This window comes from Apodemus sylvaticus, chromosome 17 (genome assembly GCF_947179515.1).
Source record: "Apodemus sylvaticus chromosome 17, mApoSyl1.1, whole genome shotgun sequence".
NCBI classification, from domain to species: domain Eukaryota; kingdom Metazoa; phylum Chordata; class Mammalia; order Rodentia; family Muridae; genus Apodemus; species Apodemus sylvaticus.
In genome coordinates, this window is record NC_067488.1 from 7,307,349 (window position 1) to 7,327,162 (window position 19,814).

Below are 19,814 nucleotides of genomic sequence, written 5' to 3' on the forward strand. Positions count from 1 at the left end.
CTTTCCTGGCAGGTATCTTAAGGCCCTGGCATGTCTACCATCTTTGACTCCACTGTTGCCCAGGCAGACTTACTCATTGCTTTACTCATTGGCTTCTCAAGCACTGTTGCAGGGATTCTGACCCTGCCCCACATTGTCTGGTCAGCAGCACATGGGACCCACAGAGAAGATCCGAGGCCCCTGAGTGCTCCTCTTTCTCGTTCCCATGTGGCTGGTGCTGCCATGTTCAGCTGACGCCTGGGATGAATCTTTGCAACCTTGGATCACATTAGAATAGCATTAAATACAAGTGCTCTAAGAAACCCCTTAAGCCTTCTCCTTTAACAAAGTGGAGTTTTAACTGCAATCTTGCCCTGTGAGGGTCTTTCCTAACTTTAATGAAGAGCAAGAGGCATGTCTTTAATGGCACAAATCTTAACAATTTTAGCCTCTTTCATAGCACACTGCTTGAAAGAAACATTGCTTTTTAGTTGTCCCCCTCCCCAACTTTACATCTTAAATTTTCTTTCTGCTCTCTTTTCATTGTAGATATAACTACAGGTCCACAGTAACAGTAATCACTCACAACCATTACACAGACTCTGTGTTATACTGTCTTAAAGTTGTCTCCATTAAAGAAATTAGTTTAGTCCGTCACCTTTTAATTTAACCTTGGGAACATTCTCAGGACATATGCAGGCCACAGCTAGATTCTTTGTCAAAATATGACAGGAATTGCCTCTAGGTCCTTTGCTAGCAGAGTCGTTATCCCCACCTGAAGCTTGATGACCTAGGACTCATCTAAGTTACTTACTTCTAGCCTTCTACCTGAATGTCTAGTTAAATCCTGCTTACAGCACTCAATTTATTTCTAGTCCACGCTTCCAGAGTCTTCCGCCATCCTCATGCCAAGCTATCTCTCTAACATCTTTGATTCACTTTCTTTTGTAATAAAGCCCAGGAGTTTTATCTCAATTGTATGAAAAGAGGGTCCTAGTCCATTCTATTGGTTTTCTTTGTTCCTTTGGTAAAGATCAGTTAAATATTTTTATGTTGTTTTACTTCTTAGCTATTTCTCAGGTTCCACTGTGTGCTTTATTCTCTGGGCAATAATATAATGTTCTGACTGTTACCAGTTATAGTATGTATTGAATTTTCCTAAAGTCAGTCTTCCAACTCTAACAATCAGTACTGTGTAACTGCTTTTTGCATCTCCGTATAAGCTTTAAAACAAACTTGTCAGTACCTACAAACTGTTTGGCTTTCTAGTAGTTGCATTGAACCTATAGATCTAGTTGGTAAAACCTGACGCCTTCCTAATATTGAGTTTTCCTGTTTTGTGCAGGTAGAATATTTCTTCCTTTATTTAATTTTGTTGATATTTTTTTCATGCAGATCTACTTTATATTTTGGTGGATTGCTGTCAAGAATTTCATGATTGCGGGTGTGCTAATGTAACTTTTCAATTTCAAATTTCAACAGTTTTGTTGCTAGTTATAAGAAAGTGATTATTGTATTTTAACCTTGTATTCTATAATTTTCTGTAATCCGTTGGAGATTACTTGTTTATTCTATTAAGCTATATTTTAATTACTGCACTTAGACCACTGTCATTTGAATATCTTGTTGATATAGTCAACTGTTAAGGTTTCTTGTTTTTATTGCCATTGTTTTCTTATTTGTACATTTAGACTTCTATTTCTTCTGTCTTTTGGCTTTAAATGAGCATTCATATTACTTGATTTCTTAACCTTTATTCTTTAAAAAAGTTCTTTCTATGATAGTTAACCTAATATATGTGTGTGTGTGTATATATATATATATATATATATATATATATAAATTCTTTATATCCACTTTCAAATAGTACTTCACAGATGATATAACATACAGTAACGAAATTCTTACAGTTTTCTCTTCATATGATTGTTATCATTTTGTTCATTTAAAAGCATAAGTAACCATGCACCTATGTGCATGATTATGGGTATGTTTATCCAAGTTTATGTAAATGATTTTATATGCAGATAAGCATATGCAAAAGTTTTACTTTATCTACTGCAGTGTCACATATGGGTATGTCCACAGAAATATGGAATTACTAGATACTAACAATGTCACTTGCTTAGAATTCAGTCGTTCCTCTCTGAGGCAGCTGGTGCTTAGATAAATAGAACTGTCTCTCTAGATAAGCACCTTGCCTTTTTACCATTCATAGATCCAAGCTAGGGATTGTCATTAAAATATTCAAAGGTGCATCCACATTGCTGAAAATCACAGAAGCTCATGGCAGAACGTCAGAGGTTGGAGCTGACCAACAGACAGCAGCATTCTTAGTTTAACTGCTTCCCTTTCGATAATTCCTCTTTATTTCCTTGCATACTTCAATTATTTCTGTCTATCTTATTCTTTTGCTCTGTTCAGAGCATACAGTCAAATCCTCCAGAACAGAATCTTTCTGCAAAGAGATCACATAGGAGTGAAATAATTTTTCTCAATTATGTCTGTTCATAATTATTTAATAGCGATATGTACTTATTCATACAAATGTCTTATTCATGCAAAGTACATGTGCTACTTCTGAGCTGCCTTCAGAACCTCTAGGCAACATAGGAAGTATACTTTGTAGCTATGCATTTTAGAAAGTGCCCATCAGGTAGTTAGTTATCTTAGTGTAGCAAATGGGGGGCAGGATCGAACAGTGGAGCAGCTGGGATAGGATCCTTCTGGTCATCATCTGCACCCAGGAGCTAGGACTGTCCCACAGTCCTCTTGCAAAGAGGTGCAACAGGTCCTGCCAGGGGAGAGCTGGTCTCCAGGGAGTGCTCTAACTACTGGGCTTAAAGGTGAGATCGACATTTTCTCTCCAGTGACTGTCCAAGGTAGGAGCCTCGAGGAGTGCACAGGGCACAGGAACAGTGGAGAAGCTGGGAAAGGATCCTTCCAGTCGCCATCTGCACCAGGGAGCTAGGGATGTCCCACAGCACTCTGTACACAGGTCCTGCCAGGAAGAGAACTGGTCTCCCAGGAGTGCTGACACAGGCTTACAGGCCCACAGCAGGGACAAGCTCCAGCCAGAGACAGCAAGACCAACCATCACCATAGATGACCAGATGGTGAGAGGCAAAAGCAAGAACCTTACCAACAGAAACCAAGACTACATGGCATCATCAGAACCCAACTCTCCTATAACAGCAAGTCCTGGAAACCCAACACACCAGAAAAGCAAGAGTCTGATTTAAAATCACATCTGATGATGCTAAAGGAGGAGTAGAAAGGAAAAGAACTATACAAAGAATCAACCAAACCAGGAGCTGGTTCATTGAGAAAAATCCACAAGAAAGATAAACCCTTAGTCAGACTAACCAGAGGCACAGAGACAGTATCAAAATCAGCAAAATCAGAAAGGAAAAGGGAGAGATAACAACAGAAACTGAGGAAATAAAAAAAAATCATCAGCTCTTACAAAAAAGCCTATACTCAACAAAACTGGAAAATCTGGATGAAATGGACAATTTGCTAGACAGATACCAGGCACCAAACTTAAATCAGGATCAGATAGATGAGATAAACAGTCCTGTAACTCCTAAAGAAATAGAAGCAATCCTTAATAGTCTCCTAACAAAAAAAAAAAAAAAAAAAAAAAAAAAAGCCCAGGACCAGGTAGGTTTAGTGCAGAGTTCTATCAGACCTTCAAAGAAGACCAAATATCAATACTCTTCAAATTATTGCACAAATTAGAAATGGAAGGAATACGACCATTCTATGGAGCCACAATTAATCTGATACCTAAACTACACAAAGACCCAACAAAGAAAGAGAACTTCAGACCAATTTCCCTCATGAATATCAATGCAAAAATACTCAATAAAATTCTTGCAAACAGAATCCAAGAACATATCAAATGTTCATCTATCATGATCAAGTAGGCTTCATCCCAGGGATGTAGGGATTGTTTAAATGTGAAAATCCATCAATGCAATCTACTGTATAAACAAACTCAAAGAAAAAAAAACCACATGGTCATCTCATTAGATGCTGAAAAAGCATTTGACAAAATTCAACACCCCTTCATGACAAATGTCTTAGAAAGATCAGGAATTCAAGGCCCATACCTAAACCTAGTAAAAGCAATATACAGCAAGCCAGTAGCCAACATCAAACTGAATGGAGAGAAACTTTAAGCAATCCCACTAAACTCATGGACTAGACAAGGCTTCTCTCTCTCTGCCTACCTGTTCAATATAGTACTTGAAGTCCTAGCCAGAGCAATTAGATAACAAAAGGAGGTCAAAGGGATACAAATTGGAAAGAAAGAAGTCAAAATATCACTATTTGTAGGGGATATGATAGTATATTTAAGTAACCCCATCCCAAATTCCACCAGAGAACTGCTACAGCTGATAAACATCTTCAGCAAATTGGCTGGATATAAAATTAACTCAAACAAATCATTACCCTTCCTCAAGTCAAAGGATAAACAGGCTGAGAAAGAAATTAGGCAAATGACACCTTTCACAATAGTCACAAAAATACAAAATATCTTGGTGTGACTCTAAGCAAATGAACTATGTATGACAAGAATATCAAGTCTCTGAAGAGAGAAATCAAAGAAAATCTCAAAAGATGGAAACAGCTCTCTATGTTCATGGATTGGTAGGATTAATATAGTAAAACTGGCCATCTTGCTGAACGTAATCTACAAATTCAATGTATTCGTCATCAAAATTCCAACTCAATTCTTCAAAGAGTCAGAAATAGCAATTTCTAAATTCACCTGTAATAACAAAAAACCCAGAATATCGAAAACTATTCTCATCAATCAAAACTTCTGGCAGAGTCACCATCCCTGACCTCAACATATGCTACAGAACAGTCATGATAAAAACTGCATGGTATTGGTACAGTGACAGGCAGGTAGATCAATGGAATAGAATTGAAGATCCAGAAATGAACCCACACATGTATGGTCACTTAATCTCTGACAAAGGAGCTAAAACCATCCAGTGGAAAAAAGACATCATTTTCAACAAATGGTGCTGGGTCAACTGGTGGTTGGCATGTAGAAGAATGCAAATCAGTCCGTTCACATCCCTGTAAAAAGCTCAAGTCCAAGTGAATCAAGGACCTCCAAATAAAACCAGATTCACTGAAACTAATAGAGAAGAAAGTGGGGAAGACACTCAAGCACATGGGCACAGGGGCAATTTTCCTGAACAGGATGCCAATAGCTTATGCTCTAAGATCAAGAATCGACAAATAGGACCTCATAAAATTGCACTCACTGATACATGGATATTAGCCCAGAAGCTAGGAATACCCAAGATACAGTTCACAGACCACATGAAGCTCAAGAAGAAGGAAGACCAAAGTGTGGATACTTGAGTTCCTCTCAAATACCCATGGGAGAAGGTACAGAAAGTATGGAGCAAAAACTGAAGAATAGGGCAATTTGGGACTGCCCCACCTGGGGACCCATCCCATATACAGTTACCAAACCCAGACACTATTGTGAATGCCAACAAGTGCTTGCTGACAGAAGCCTGATATAGCTGTCTCTTGAGAGTCTGTGCCAGTGCCTGACAAATACAGAAGTGAATGCTCACAGCCAACCAATTGACCGAGCACAGGGTACCCAATAGAGGAGCTAGAGAAAGGACCCAAGGAACTTAAGAGGTTTTCAGCCCCATAGGAGGAACAACAATATGAATCAACTAGTACCCACAAAACTCCCAGAGACTAAACCACCAACCAAAAGAGCACACATGGAGGGACCCATGGCTCTAGCAGCATATGTAGCAGAGGATGGCCTTGTTGAACGTCAATGAGAAGAGATGTCCTTGGTCCTGTGAAGGTTTGATGCCTCAGTATAGGGAAATGCCAGGACCAGGAAGTAGGAGTCAGTGGGTTGGTGGGCAGCGGAAGGAGGAATGGGATGGGGGGGGCGGCTTGGAGGGGAAACCAGGAAAGAGGATAACATTTGAAATGTAAATAAAAAAATACTTAATTAAAAAAGTTAGAGCAAATGTCTGATTACTAAGGGCTTCAGAGAACTCACATTCTCTGAGGATGGCATTACTAACAACAATATCCTTTTCCTGTTCAATGTTGTTCATGTTTCTCTGTTACATATGTACTTTACATATATACAGCCTCTGGCAAACGGCCTTTGCCTCTTTCCTTTTCCATGGTTTCCCTGGATAGAACTGCTACTTTTCTGACATGTAGAGTTTCCTCTTTCTTGCCTTGTTCAAATGCCTGTTCTTTTTTTGGATATTCACTTCTGTAAGGATGTTTAGTTGCCGGCTCTTGTTTTCAGACTACAGTGGTTTCTAGGATCTGTGACACTTTGTAAGAAAAATGGCATTGAGTGTTGTTTAGTGTGGTTTATCTAAAGTGTAAGTGCACACTATGAAGCACCTTACAAACTTGGCAACTGTGATTATTAACAGTAGTTAAGAAACATTTAGTTTCTAGAAATAAAATATTTTTATAATAATCTTGGTTCTGCTTTTAAAGTGAGCTTAAATTTTTACAGTACCCAGTTTACTGAACATAATAACTACCTAAGTATTAAATCGCCTAACATTTCCATATTTTGTGTCTATACATACTACACTGTTTTTGTAATACCTTATTTAAATTATTCCGGCCTCAGCAATTCTTTATGTTTTTAGAACAATACAAAGACATTAATGTGTAGATTAGCATTATTTTATTTTTTACCCTTAGATTATCGACACAATGGCCGCGATCTTCAAAGCTCCACATTATCAGTGCCAGAACAAGTCATGTCATCAAATCATTGCTCACCATCAGGGTCTCCTCATCGAGTGGATGTTATAGGAAGGACTAGGTCATGGTCACCCAGTGTCCCTCCTCCTCAAAGGTAAGGTGGTACGGCAAGCTTGCTTGTAGCATGGTACTTAGGGTGAACTTAGCATAAATTACCATAATAATTTCTAAACATAAATTATTCTTTAAGACATTCTTTTAGGGGAAAATAAAATGCCCTTGCAATGGAAATAAGATGTGATATGGGCTATTTGATGACTTTTCATGATCTCTGTGTTATTTTTCCTAAGAGTTCAAAATAGTTAAGAAAAACTGGTTTGAAACTGTGTGTAAATATTAAACAAATCCATTTAGAGTCAGATGAATCATATAATTATCGGTAAATTAAAATTTATTAAAAAACTTAAAATAATGCATGAGTAGAAAACTGGAATACCCAAAACATAATCCACACATCAAATGAGGTACAAGAAGAAAGGAGGAGTGGTCCCTGGTTCTGGAAAGACTCAGTGAAACAGTATTTGGCAAAACCAGAATGGGGAAGTGGGAAGGGGTGGGTGGGAGGACAGGGGAAGAGAAGGGGGCTTACGGGACTTTCGGGGAGTGGGGGGCTAGAAAAGGGGAAATCATTTGAAATGTAAATAAATTATATCGAATAAAAAAATTAAAAAAAATAATGCATGAGTAGTGGGAAAAATGATGACACAAATCTGTTGTTCTAGGTCATATTTGAAATCTCTGATAAACATAAGTACCATAGAGTATATACATGCAGTGTAAACCATGGGCATTATATATACGTTTTACATGAGTATATGCATGCAATGTAAACCATGGACATTATATGCTATACATGAGTATATACATGCAGCATAAACCATGGCCATTGTATATACACTATACATGAGTATGTATATGCCGTGTAAACTGTGAATGTAATATATATAATACATGAGTATATGCATGTATTGTAAACCAATGAACTTAATATATATGCTATACATGATGAGTATATGCATGTAGTGTAAACCATGGACATAATATATATGTTAAACATGAGTATATACATGCAGTGTAAACTATGGACATAGTATGTATATTATGCATGATAGATAGTTCAGGAGTCATTAAATAAGAAAGATATGTAGTATATATAGTTATAATTGAATTTAATATATATTGATTAAAACATTGTGGATATGTAAGTATATCAGATTTGCCTATGTATGTGAATATTCCTCTGTTTATAAGCATGACATTGCAAACTAGTGTAAAAGGATGCTTTTCAAAGAATGGAAGCCTAGTGTGCTGCTTGGATGAAATTTTTACTTTTTTTTTTGTTTTCTTTTTTTAATTTATTTTTTACACTCCGTATTTTATTCACCCCTGACCACTCTTCAACTGTTCCACATCCCATACCTCCTCACAACCCCGCTGTTTCCACTAAGATGTCTCCCCCGACTCCCACCCCACCCCCACCCCACCTGATCTCTACAACTCCTTGGGGCCTCAAGTCTCTTGAGAGTTAGGGCCATCATTCTTGATTGAACCTCCGCTGTATAGCATTCTATAAGTTCTCACAGGACTACCATAATCAGAGTATATGAAGGAAGGACTTAGGAAAGATACTAATTAGACAGCTATAATCATAGTAAATTATGAAGGTGGTAGAGGAGGCTAGAGTGCTACATTAGACTGGGGAGAACTGCATATGTCTGATAGTTGTTTTCTGAGGTTTAAACTCAGGTCCAACCCTGCATAGGTAGTCACTTCCACCATCCCTGTGGTCCACAGAAAAAACACGTACAGCACTGAGCCTATCTTCTCATCAGTCTGTCCCTCTAGTGTATCTTATATAACTGATTATCTGTGGTAGAGACCTAGGTGTGGCTCATCAGTGAGGTATGATATTGATTATCTAATCCTTAAGAATATTCTCTTAAATTGACCCCTTTTCTATCTGTAAGAAAAGCCAGACCCTCATTTAGCTGTTAATTTTCAAATGAAATGTATACCATCAATAAAATATTATATATATATTATATCATATAATATAGTATAATATTTATACAAATAAAAATAGATGTTATTATTTTTCATATATAGAATATGCTGTAGATTAGTAAGATATTCAATGATCTTGTCTTAGTAGGAATGTGGAACAGGGCCTTCGAGGGACACGTGCTCCTGGCCATTACAATACAATTAGCCGAATGGACAGACACCGTGTCATGGATGACCATTACTCTTCAGACAGAGACAGGTAAGCACAATTAAGTCATACTAAATTCTATTGCCTCAGTAAACTGTTTACTCTAGTCCTTTATCTCATCTTAGTTTCCAAACCATGCTTTTCTTTACTGTTCCCACATTCTTTCTAAGCTTACCCTTTATTTAAAAAGAGAGGTTAAACATGACAGTGTTTTCTTGATAAGAAAAAACAACAGCAGAGCATCATGGCTCATGTACTCAGTTCCAGCACTTGGGATGGTGATCAGGAAAATTAAAACTATGAGACAAGTCAGGACTGATAGGTTGGACCCTGCAAAGCAAAGAAGGATTTGGGTCTTTCACTAATTCAAAATAGCTATCAAATTTGCACAAGAGACTATAATGATAATCAAAACATAAACAAGATGTCTTGTGACTTTACCTGCACATAGCAAATTATCATGTGTAACATATATCCATAGGCTGAAAAAGATTAAAGTGTTTAATAGATTTCAGAGAAATGGTGTGGCTTTCATATACAGAAACACTGAGACAGAGTCTGGTTTGTTTCAGAAACCTTTTATCATCATTCTAAAGGAGGTTTTCTTTTATGGCCTTTAGCGAAGGGTTAACTACCTTAAAAATCATACTTGTTGACTACTGTGTTTGGAGGATTTCTCTCAATTTGTCCCATTAAAAGTGATAAACTTTGGAGTAACATGGCATGTTAAAATGCTTATAGTAATTCCTACTAATTTTTAAAAAATTAATTAATATTGTAATTCAATCTTGGTATATATATATATATATATATATATATATATATATATATATATACACACACACACACCATTGGATTTTTTTAAACTCACAAGTGAGGATAAAGTTGAACATAATATTGAAAAAATACTTACATTCCTTTATCTTTAAAGTCTACTGACTGTTATGATATATAAAAGAAATTATTTGGTTTTAATCACAATTAGCACTCAATCCAGTCATATAATTCCATTGTGTCTCCAAAAGACAAAATGGAGGGTATCTTCTCTATTGATAGTGTCAAACTATTTGATATTTTTTTGCTTTTTAAATTTTTAAACTTTCACCTGTAATCAGTGCCTTAAGAGTGATTATGAGTGTGCTGCCTATTGGAAGATATGCTTATCAAGTACAATAACAGTAAAACTAGATTACTATGTTGGCACAGCTTAAGAGTTGGAACAAGTAGTAAAAAGAATCAATAGGAATTTTGGTTACCTAATGAAGTGTTAATGAACTTTCTTAGCTTTTCAAATTATATCGCTGTCACAAGCTTCTTAGCCACTGAAAATTTGCTTATTGAGGGAATAAAATTGTCTAAATGATTTAAAATTTTTGTAAGCTTCAAATGTGATCATTTAATGAAAAAGTAGACTATTATGAAGTCCAAAAATATAGTCTAAAACTTGTAGAATGTGATAGAATAAAACTGCAAAATAACACTTTACTGTTATATTAAATTCATAATATTTTGTCAGTATTTTTAAGGTGCATATTATTTAGGTTTAATCACCACAAGCATTTAACCACTCACCTTTAATATTTTCTTTTAAACCCATATTACAGACACTTCAAATATCATTATATTTTTCTTGTTCACGGTCTTATGAATTGTTAAGTGTAGCAAGAATATTCAAATGTTTGTGTCTGAAAGTTTTGAAGAAAATACATTCATATGATTTTATCTTACTTTTATAGACATAAAACTTCTTTGTTGGGATTAGTCATAAATCCTTTTAAAACATTATGTAAAGTACAATTTCATTTCGATAAAAAACGAGCAATATAATGCATTTCAAGAACTATTTTGATTATCTGTGCATTTCATTAATACAGGAAGCAAAATTCATTGTATAATATTCTTCCTTAATGTCTATTCTAGTCTAATAGTCTTAAGTATTTCAGTAATCGGGTGCACCAGAATGTTCTTTTTAAAATGAGAAAGTACTGAAATACCCTTGTTTATTTTATGAAGATAATTTTATAGAGTTGTGAATCTTCTTAATTTAATTGGGTTTGAGATATGTCTAGGTGATTTATAAAGAGTACTTTTGTGTGCTTCTGAGAAATTTGCAGAAAGGATTAACTTAGAAGACCTGCCCTGAATGTAGTTTAGTTGTCTTCCCAGTAGGCTGAGGGCCTTAAGAGGACCACAGCAACTCTCATTGAAAATGCATTTGACTGAAGCTTACTTACAGTTCCAGAGATTTAGTTCATTCTCATCATGTTGGAGAGCATGGTGACATGCAGGCAGATATGGTGCCAGAGAAGTAGCTGAGAGTTCTATATCTGGAGCTGTGAACATCAGGAAGAGAGACACATGAGCTCACAGTCCATCCCTAGGGACACATTTACTCCAAGTCCCCTTCTCCTAATCCCTCACAAATAGAGCCATACTCTGATCACTAAGCCTTCAAACTTGTGAATCTGTAGTGGACATTCTTATGCAAAGCACCATACACTGCTAGTTTAGTGATCTCTCTGTGTCTTTGTTTGATCCAGTTTGAATGGATAATGTTCCTCATCATCTTGGGTACTCAAATTTATACTCCCTGGCTGGGGGTCCTGTTCTGGAGGCTTAGGAGGAGAAGCCTTAGAGGGAGTATTTCACTGGCAACAGGCTCTGGGAATGTAAGGACTTGCACTTCTGTTCTCCTCACTGTTTCCTGCTGTGTGAAGGGTGTAAGTGCTCAGCCTCACATCCTCCATGCCTTCTCTTTACTGCCAGGCTCCCCACCTTCTGCAACCACAGCCCAAATAAGCGTTTCCTTCTAAACTAAAGAAAGAATTTTCTTAGTGTTAGTAAGTAGTGTAATTTAGGGATTTTTAAAGATGCACACATCATTCTTGTTAGTAAAATCGTATGCATTGAATTAGAAATTTATGTAATTGAATGCATTCCTTTTCGTAGGATTTGAAACCAAGTGGTCTTGAGTTTGTATTTAGGATTTTAAATATTCTTGGATTAAAATCAAGCATTTTATTTCTGTATCTATAAAATGTCATAAATAATCATACAAATTAATTGATAGAGTGCTTCCCATGACAGTTATATTTCTTGTCAGGCAGCCAGTTTTCAGATTATAGCACACAGACATATTTTATCAAAAGTTTGTACTGTTAGTTGAATGTGGCAGTGCATATTATCATCCTAGTACTCAGAAGGAGGATCAGGAGTTCAAAGCCAGCCTTGGCTACATAGCTAGTTCATTGGAGATTGAACAACCTAACAGCCTCAAAAATGAAAGACTAATTTATTCTACATAATGAAAGAAAGTAATATATACATTACCTTAAAAATACATTGACTTTTAAATATTTTATATTTAATGGATTAGCAGTTAACCTAAAATAACAAAATGACAAGAAACAAATAAAAAATTGAAAAATTGAAAAATTAATTAATTTAGGCATTGTGGAAAATATATAGAAGATAAGACCTGAGTTGACTTAGAAATGAGAATGTTTATTCAGGCAATAAGAGCAAAGTAACAGAGGCAGAACACATCTACACATCATGGAGTTTGGAGTAACGCACATTTTTGACATACCAGGAAATTGTATGTGAAGGCAGATTTTTACCCTGACCATATTCCACATGATATGTTGCTGTTTGCAATATAGTTCTTTGCTGAGCTTCAGTGGTGGGTACGTGAGATGAAGCATCATGTTCTTTTTATGGGTAATGTTTAAGAATTATATATCTATATTTTATTGGGTCTTTGATTCTATACCTGCAGTAGTCTATCATTATTAAATATATTGCTCTGTTGTGAAAAAGAAAGCCTTTACAGGTAATGTAAACATTTCTATGAAGATTATTAAGTAAGGTGATACATACTAAATGGACAACTTTTATTTTTTACCCATTCCCCTTGTATCTTTGTCTCACAATGTTTCTTTAGTAAACCTGGGACATATTGTTTCTTTTAGTAACCCAGGTGACTACTACAACTAGCAACATAATTTTCAAGAAGATCTGAATATGTAGCTTTAGAAATCTTTTTAAGATTTTCGTCATAGGAGTTAATTTACTATTAGAAAATTTGGAGAGAATTATATAATATTTTTAAACTATACAGTGCATCTTTATAATGATACCTTTTCATTTCAGAAAGTTTGATTTTAGTATCATAAATACAGTTTTAAAATTAGCATTACTGGTATGTGGGCTGTACAGCTCCACACCAGACCACCATTCCCAGTGCACAAGGATTCCCTGTGGCCTTCTAGGGACCTTAGCTGTATTCAAACCAGGACATATGGTTTTAGAATAGAGAAGAATTTAAGGATTAATTGGAGTTATATAAATGTGTTTTAATATAGTATTTAAGTATACAATTAAAAAATATAGATACTCAGAGGAAAAACCTCTAGAATCTGGGAATGGGCTTCTCTGAGAATCACCTTTCATTGCTTTTATAATAGGCATTTTAGTGACTTTTGAAGTTACTATATTATGAGATCTCAGGGTGTTTCCAGAAGGATTCCTGCTGAGATCACAGGAGTTCAGAAATTAGCATAAGTTTTCAGCAAACAAAAGTAACAGTCTTCTGAGAGCATCTCATGATGTCCAGGGACGAGCGTGAGCCCTATGCCAACCTTACGCATTCATGTCTTATGGACCAGTCATTGTTTTAAGAGGAGACTTCTATTTACAGAAAGAATATTGTTTCATGTTTACAGTTTTCACAGTAAATGGTGATTATACTGGATTCTTGCTTCTCAGTTGACAGACCCTTTAACTAGTTTGGAAGTTGGGAAGTTATTCCAGCAGATACAGAAACTTAATTCAAGCTGTGTCAGCAATGCAAGGGAGAGATTTGAATGTTAAAAAATTATTAAACTCTGAGGCCTTAAAACTTGGTTTATTAAGTAAAAATGTAAATAAATAGTTGAAAGTAGAAAATTACCACAATACTATATTAGCCCAAGATAACTAAGGAATAGGAACCCGAGAGGCTGCCGTGGTAGACACAGTGAGGACAAATGAGTAGACGTCGGCCTCCTGCTCCCTCTCCACCTGGAACCGTTCCGATTTCAGTTTGTTCTGATATATTGATTCTACCATATCAGTCTTAAATAAGCTTTCCTGTAGTAATAACAAGAGTTACATTAGGAAATTGCTTAGAATGTTGTTCCACTGCCTGTCCCATTCCAAGAACACAGCACTGTTATAACTGGCAGAGCGCCCCATAATGAGATGAGTCTTCCTGGAATGTCTACCTAAGCAAGAGTTCAAAGGATTTGGTGCAATTCAAAGGAAAGATAAAGTTAAAGACAACCAGTAGTTTCTTTCTAAATTAAAAAAAAGTAAGATGGAGGCCACAGCTTGAGATGAGAAATGGAAGTGGGGTTATGAAGGAGGCAAGGGTGTGTTTGCAGCAGCAGGACGAAGTCATAAAGCGTGCGTTGGTGTGCATGTGTGTATGTGTGCATGTGTGTTACTCTAGATTTAGGGGTAGAATTATGAATGTTGACAGAGTTCTAGTTTTCTTTGCATTGTTCTCTGAAAGTTAATGATCACCTGCCATAATAGTTTGGGAAATGAATCTTTTAGGAAGGAAATTTTTAAATTAGTGTCATACAAAGAAAATCTACTTCAGATGGCAGACGGCTTCAGAACTTAGGCATTGGTGCCTTGACTGTTTACAGTGATAAGGAAGCAGGAAATGAAGCAGAGCTAATGACATGTAATAAATATGAAATATTATGTATGTATATATGATGAATGTAAAAATGCATGGTATTCAATAATCTTAATGAACATTTTAAGCTTGTAAATTGATTTATTCTTTATTAAATGGAACTTTAAAGTATCTTATTTTTAGGATTAATGAAAGAAAAATAAAACCTCATGAAATGTCCTAATAATTATAGGTATTAAGTCTTACCTCTGGGTCCTTAAGCTTGCTGGTCACTTCATTATTTTATTTTCCTTCTCATCTTTACTCCTAGAAAGAAGGAAAACATCTTTGTAATATAACAATTGCTAAATGGTACTCAATATATTAAAGTGATAACCAATTACTTTTATCATTTAACCAAATATATAAATGTTATATTTTGTTGCACTTTATTTTGAGAATATTTGGTTGATTTTACTGCGTATTTCCATGGGCATCGCGAAGATGGCCGAGCTTCCCAGTAGCAGCTTTCGTTTGCCTGGCTTACTATCTTATTGTCTGTTGATCTGACTTTTAGAGCTAAGCTACACCTTTCTCTTCCTCCCTGAGCCTCGTCTGACTCTTGTCTCTGCCATGCTTGCAGTCACTTTCTTACTCTACCTCGTTCCCGACACAGTCAGCCCAGTGAGCCTCACCACAGGGATCGAAGGTATCGTTCTCTCGCCTTGAGTCTGTGGAGAGTTGCATGCTCCTGTCTATGTGGCGTACCTCCCTTTTAGTTTTGTTTTATATATACATGTGGGATCATTAATAAACTATGGAAATATGTCCTAGTAGTGTAAAGCATATAAATGATTTGAAACTAGAGTGTCAAAAAATACCTTCTGTTGGATGGACTAAAATCTTCTTTTTATTACCCAAAAGTTATTTTATTAGGAATTAAGTAAACCTTACTACCAAAAATGAGAGACCATTACAGATGCCATCACTTTTTTTGCTAACTTCCCATATATAATTAACACTGGTTTATTTGTATATGTCTTCACAACCTGCTTTCTACTTCTGTGTTTCTCAAGATGAGACTAATTTGATGTGCATTGACCTGCTCTGTTGCTGGTGACTTGCTCAAAGATAACTAATCTACTCCTCCATAGTAGATAAGCTTGGGTCTGTAAGGATGCTCAATCTATAGGAACACCCTCCTTCATCTCAATCTTTTGTAACTTATTCTGAAGAAGGAAATTTCCGGTGAATTATGGGTAGAATAAGTGTAATACTAAAAAAATTATTCAGCCTATTTTAGAGGGAAATAGTGCTTTCCTGGCATTTAGCAAAATGTGTTTATTACTGTGAAGAGAAAGAAAGGTTTCTAATACTCTTTAAGTTCTCAAGGCCATTTGTAGTTTAAGTTATTTGTTGTTATTATAATATTTTGATTATTTATTTTTCACAATTTTATTCATGTAAATGAATTCTGATTGCATGGCTTCCCCCATCCTCTGTTATTTATGCCCCTCCTACTCTTCCGAAGTCCTACTTCTTTACAATAAGTCCTCCTACTTCAAGGTTTTTTTCATCATGTGCATGCATTTATGGATGTGCATGTGGTACGAGTACGTGTGTGCGTGTGTGTGTGTGTGTGTGTGTGTGTGCGTGTGTGTGTGTGTATGTGTGTGTGTATGCGTGTGTGTGTATGTGAGAACATTAGTGGAGCTTATATTTACATAAATTTATGTTAATTGTTTTTTATTTCAAATATTTTTCATTCAATGTGTTTTAATGATATACTTCCTATTCCCCAAATCCTTCCAGATCTTTCCCATCTTCCCACCTTATTTTCTATCTAGTTCATGTTTTCTCTCTTAAAATAAATACCTAAAAGAAAATCAAAACAAACAAAAACCCAGTAAGGCACAATAGCAGATGAAACAAAAAACATACAAACAAACAACAAAAAACATGAAGTCCATTTCTGTTGGGTACCTACTCTTTTGGCATGGGCCTGCCCTGAAGTCTAGGTCCCTTTTTGTGAGCACTCCATAGCCTCAGTAATAGTGTCAGGCCTTGGGACCTCCTCTTGAGCTGGATCCCACTTTGAGCCTGTTGCTGGACCTTTTTTTCCTCAGGCTCCTCTCCATTTCCATCTGTGTAATTCTCTCAGACAGGAACAATTATGGGTCAGAGTTCTGACTGTGGGATGGCCCCTCTCCCTTATTTGATGCCCCGTCTTCCTGCTGGAATTGGGCTCTATAAGTTCCCTCTCCCTACTGTAGGGCATTTCATCTGAAGTTCCTCCCTTTGAGTCCTGAGAGTCTCTCACCTCCCAGGTCTCTGGTGTACTTGGAGGGTTCCCCCAACCTCCTATCTCCTGTGGTGCTTCAGTCATTTTCCCTCACCCAATACCAGTTAATGTCCCCCTCTTCCCCCTACTCCCTCCCATGCCCCATCCACTTTCCCTCCCAGTGCTCTCCCTCCCTTCCTCCCCATTTGTGAGTGCTTTGCTCTCCTTCCCAAGCTGGACTGAGGTATCCTCACTTGGGCACTTCAGCTTGTTGACCTTTTTGAGTTCTGTGGACTGTGTCTCTGGTACTCTGTACGTTTTAACATCCACTTATTAGTGAGACATACCATGATCATGCTCTAAGACCAAGAACTGATAAATGGAACCTCATGAAACTGGAAAGCTTTTGTAAGGCAAAGGACATAGTTAATAAGACAAATGGGCAACCTACAAATTGAGAAAAACTCTTCACTAACCCCATATCTGATAGAGGGCTAATATCCAAAATATATAAAAACTCAAGAAACTAATCATCAAAAAACCAAACAGCCCAATCAAAAAATGGGGTAAAGGGATTTCACAACTGAGGAATACTGAATGGCTGAGAAGCACCTAAAGAAGTGTTCAAAGTCCTTAGTGATCAGAGAAATGCAAATCAAAACAAGATTCTACCTTATACCAGTCAGAATGGTTAAGATCAAAATCACAGGTGACAACACATGTTGGAGAAGATGTGGAGATTGTGGGATTGCAAACTGGCACAACCACTCACTCTAGAAATCAATCTGGAGTTTCTTCAGTAAATTGGAAATAGATCTATCTGGAGACCCAGCTATACCACTCCTAGCGATATACCCAAAAGATGCCCCACCATGTCACAGGAGCATGTGTTCCACTATATTCATAGTGGCCTTATTTTATAGTAGCCAGAAGCTGGAAACAACACAAATGTCCTACGACAGAAGAATCGATATAAAAAATGTGGTTCATTTACGTATTTGAATACTATTCAACTATTAAGAATGAGGACATCCTGAGTTTTTCAGGCAAATAGATGGAACTAGAAAATATCACCCTGAATAAGGTAACTCAGACTCAAAAGGACAAGCATGGTATGTTCTCACTAATAAGTAGATCTTAAAAAGTACAGTCTTTTATCTTAAAGCTTGACACTGGGGAGGAACCTGTCCTACAGTGCAGTGAGGTAAGCATTCAAATTTCTGAAAGCACTGAGGAGAGACCCTTAGCACAAGCTAAGGTAATACTATCCAATTGCTATCTTACTCAGCTTCTTGTTGACTTTCTATGCTTGGCCTCAAACTGACTCTGACAATTTGTTCTAATCTTCTGCTCCTTCTTCTTCTCTGGCTTCAACTGCCTCTGCTAACCCACTCTGAACTTCATATACTCAAGGTCACACTCAACTCCATTACACTGCACTGACTCCCAGTGGACCCATCTCCCAACTCCACTCAACTGAACTGACGAAACCAAATTTCCACTCGATTTCACTGCCTATTTCTGAACTTTCTTTAATAGTCTTTCTTTTCTGTGCTCTTCTTGTGATAGTTAGGTAAATCCTCTTCTGTCAAATATTTCTCTGATGCATCAGTTTGTTCCTCAAACCTCATTGTATGTATGTGTGTATGTATGTACTAAGGGCACATCTATATTCCAGCCAGAGTGGCCATGTTACTTTCTGTACATTCCTCTACAGTATGGAGGGGAATGGAATTCACAGGGCTTTTCAGGTCTAAGGGGCTATTAGCAGTTGAACATAAGAGAATATAAATAATCATTTCTTCTTAGTGGTAGTTTGCCTGTGCTTCAGTTGATGACCCTATATCCACATGGGTATAATCAACACTCACTGAACTCAGTGGATAATGGGGAAGGAAGGGAGACATAAGTGGGGAAGATGTGTTGGGGATATTTTGGGATAATGGTTGTGGGAGGCAGATGAGATAAACATTCATTATGTATACATGAGAGTTCTCAAAAAAATACAATTAAAACTTGAGGTATTCAACTTTAATGTTTCTGAGTTTGAAGTAGTTTCGTCATATTCAAAGATCTGTAATATTTTCACAGACTTATAGGACTTAGGTAAAAAGGGAAAATGAAGATAAAGAATTTATTGAAGTCTAGGAATTTAGGTTTAAGACTGTTAACAATTTGTATGTATTGAAATCTATTATAATCACTGGGATTAAGATAATCCCTGCAGAAAGCCAGGCAGTTCCCCAAATTATTACTGAGTTAGAAAGTGATTGGAAGGTGACTAGAGTGGATGTTGCAGGTTAAGACCCACTGAGGAGGAAGGGAGAATCTGAACTCTATGGAGACACAGTGAGGGTCCCAAGGGTCCCTTTCTGCTCTCTGAGGACTGTAAAATGTGAATGGATAAGTAACTAGTGAATGACCACCATGTTTCTAAACTCTTCCACAGTGTTTTTATTCTTTGAGATTCTTTTGGATGTATATGGTATATTTTGATCTCACTTATCTACCCCACTCTCATTTCCTGGATCCATCACTCCTCTCCTTTACCCTCCCTAATAGTGAGGATTTTTGTTTGCTTGCTTGGCTGGTTGGTTGGTTGGTTGGTTTTTGTTTTATTTTTGTTTGGTTTGGTTTTTGGTGTTTGTTTGTATTTGTTTTTGTTTTGGTTGCTTTTTTCCAGGTTGTTGTTTGTTTGTTTGTTTGTTTGTTTTTTGAGACAGGGTTTCACTGCGTAGCTTTGGGTGTACTGGAACTAGCTGTGTGGACAAGGCTGTCCTGGAGCCTCTTCCTCACAAATCCTGGAAATAAAGGCATGCACCACTGCTGCCTGGCTTCTCTTTGTTCTTACAATTACAATTTACCATGTCTAATTTGTGCTG

At 36.7% G+C, this 19,814-nt stretch overlaps 1 protein-coding gene across 29 annotated transcripts in view; it reads left to right on the forward strand.

Annotated features, from left to right (window-relative positions):
• Rims2 (regulating synaptic membrane exocytosis 2) overlaps window positions 1-19,814 on the forward strand; it is a 540,571-nt gene that overhangs the window by 357,828 nt on the left and 162,929 nt on the right. For 16 of the 29 annotated variants that reach the window (XM_052160864.1, XM_052160861.1, XM_052160869.1 and 13 more), the window contains 2 exons: window positions 6,712-6,868; window positions 8,924-9,037. In XM_052160864.1, the coding sequence (XP_052016824.1) occupies window positions 6,712-6,868; window positions 8,924-9,037 (271 nt within the window). Of the gene's footprint in view, window positions 1-6,711; window positions 6,869-8,923; window positions 9,038-15,294; window positions 15,361-19,814 lie in introns of all 29 variants that reach the window. The other 13 variants (XM_052160866.1, XM_052160863.1, XM_052160862.1 and 10 more) reach the window with 3 other exon arrangements.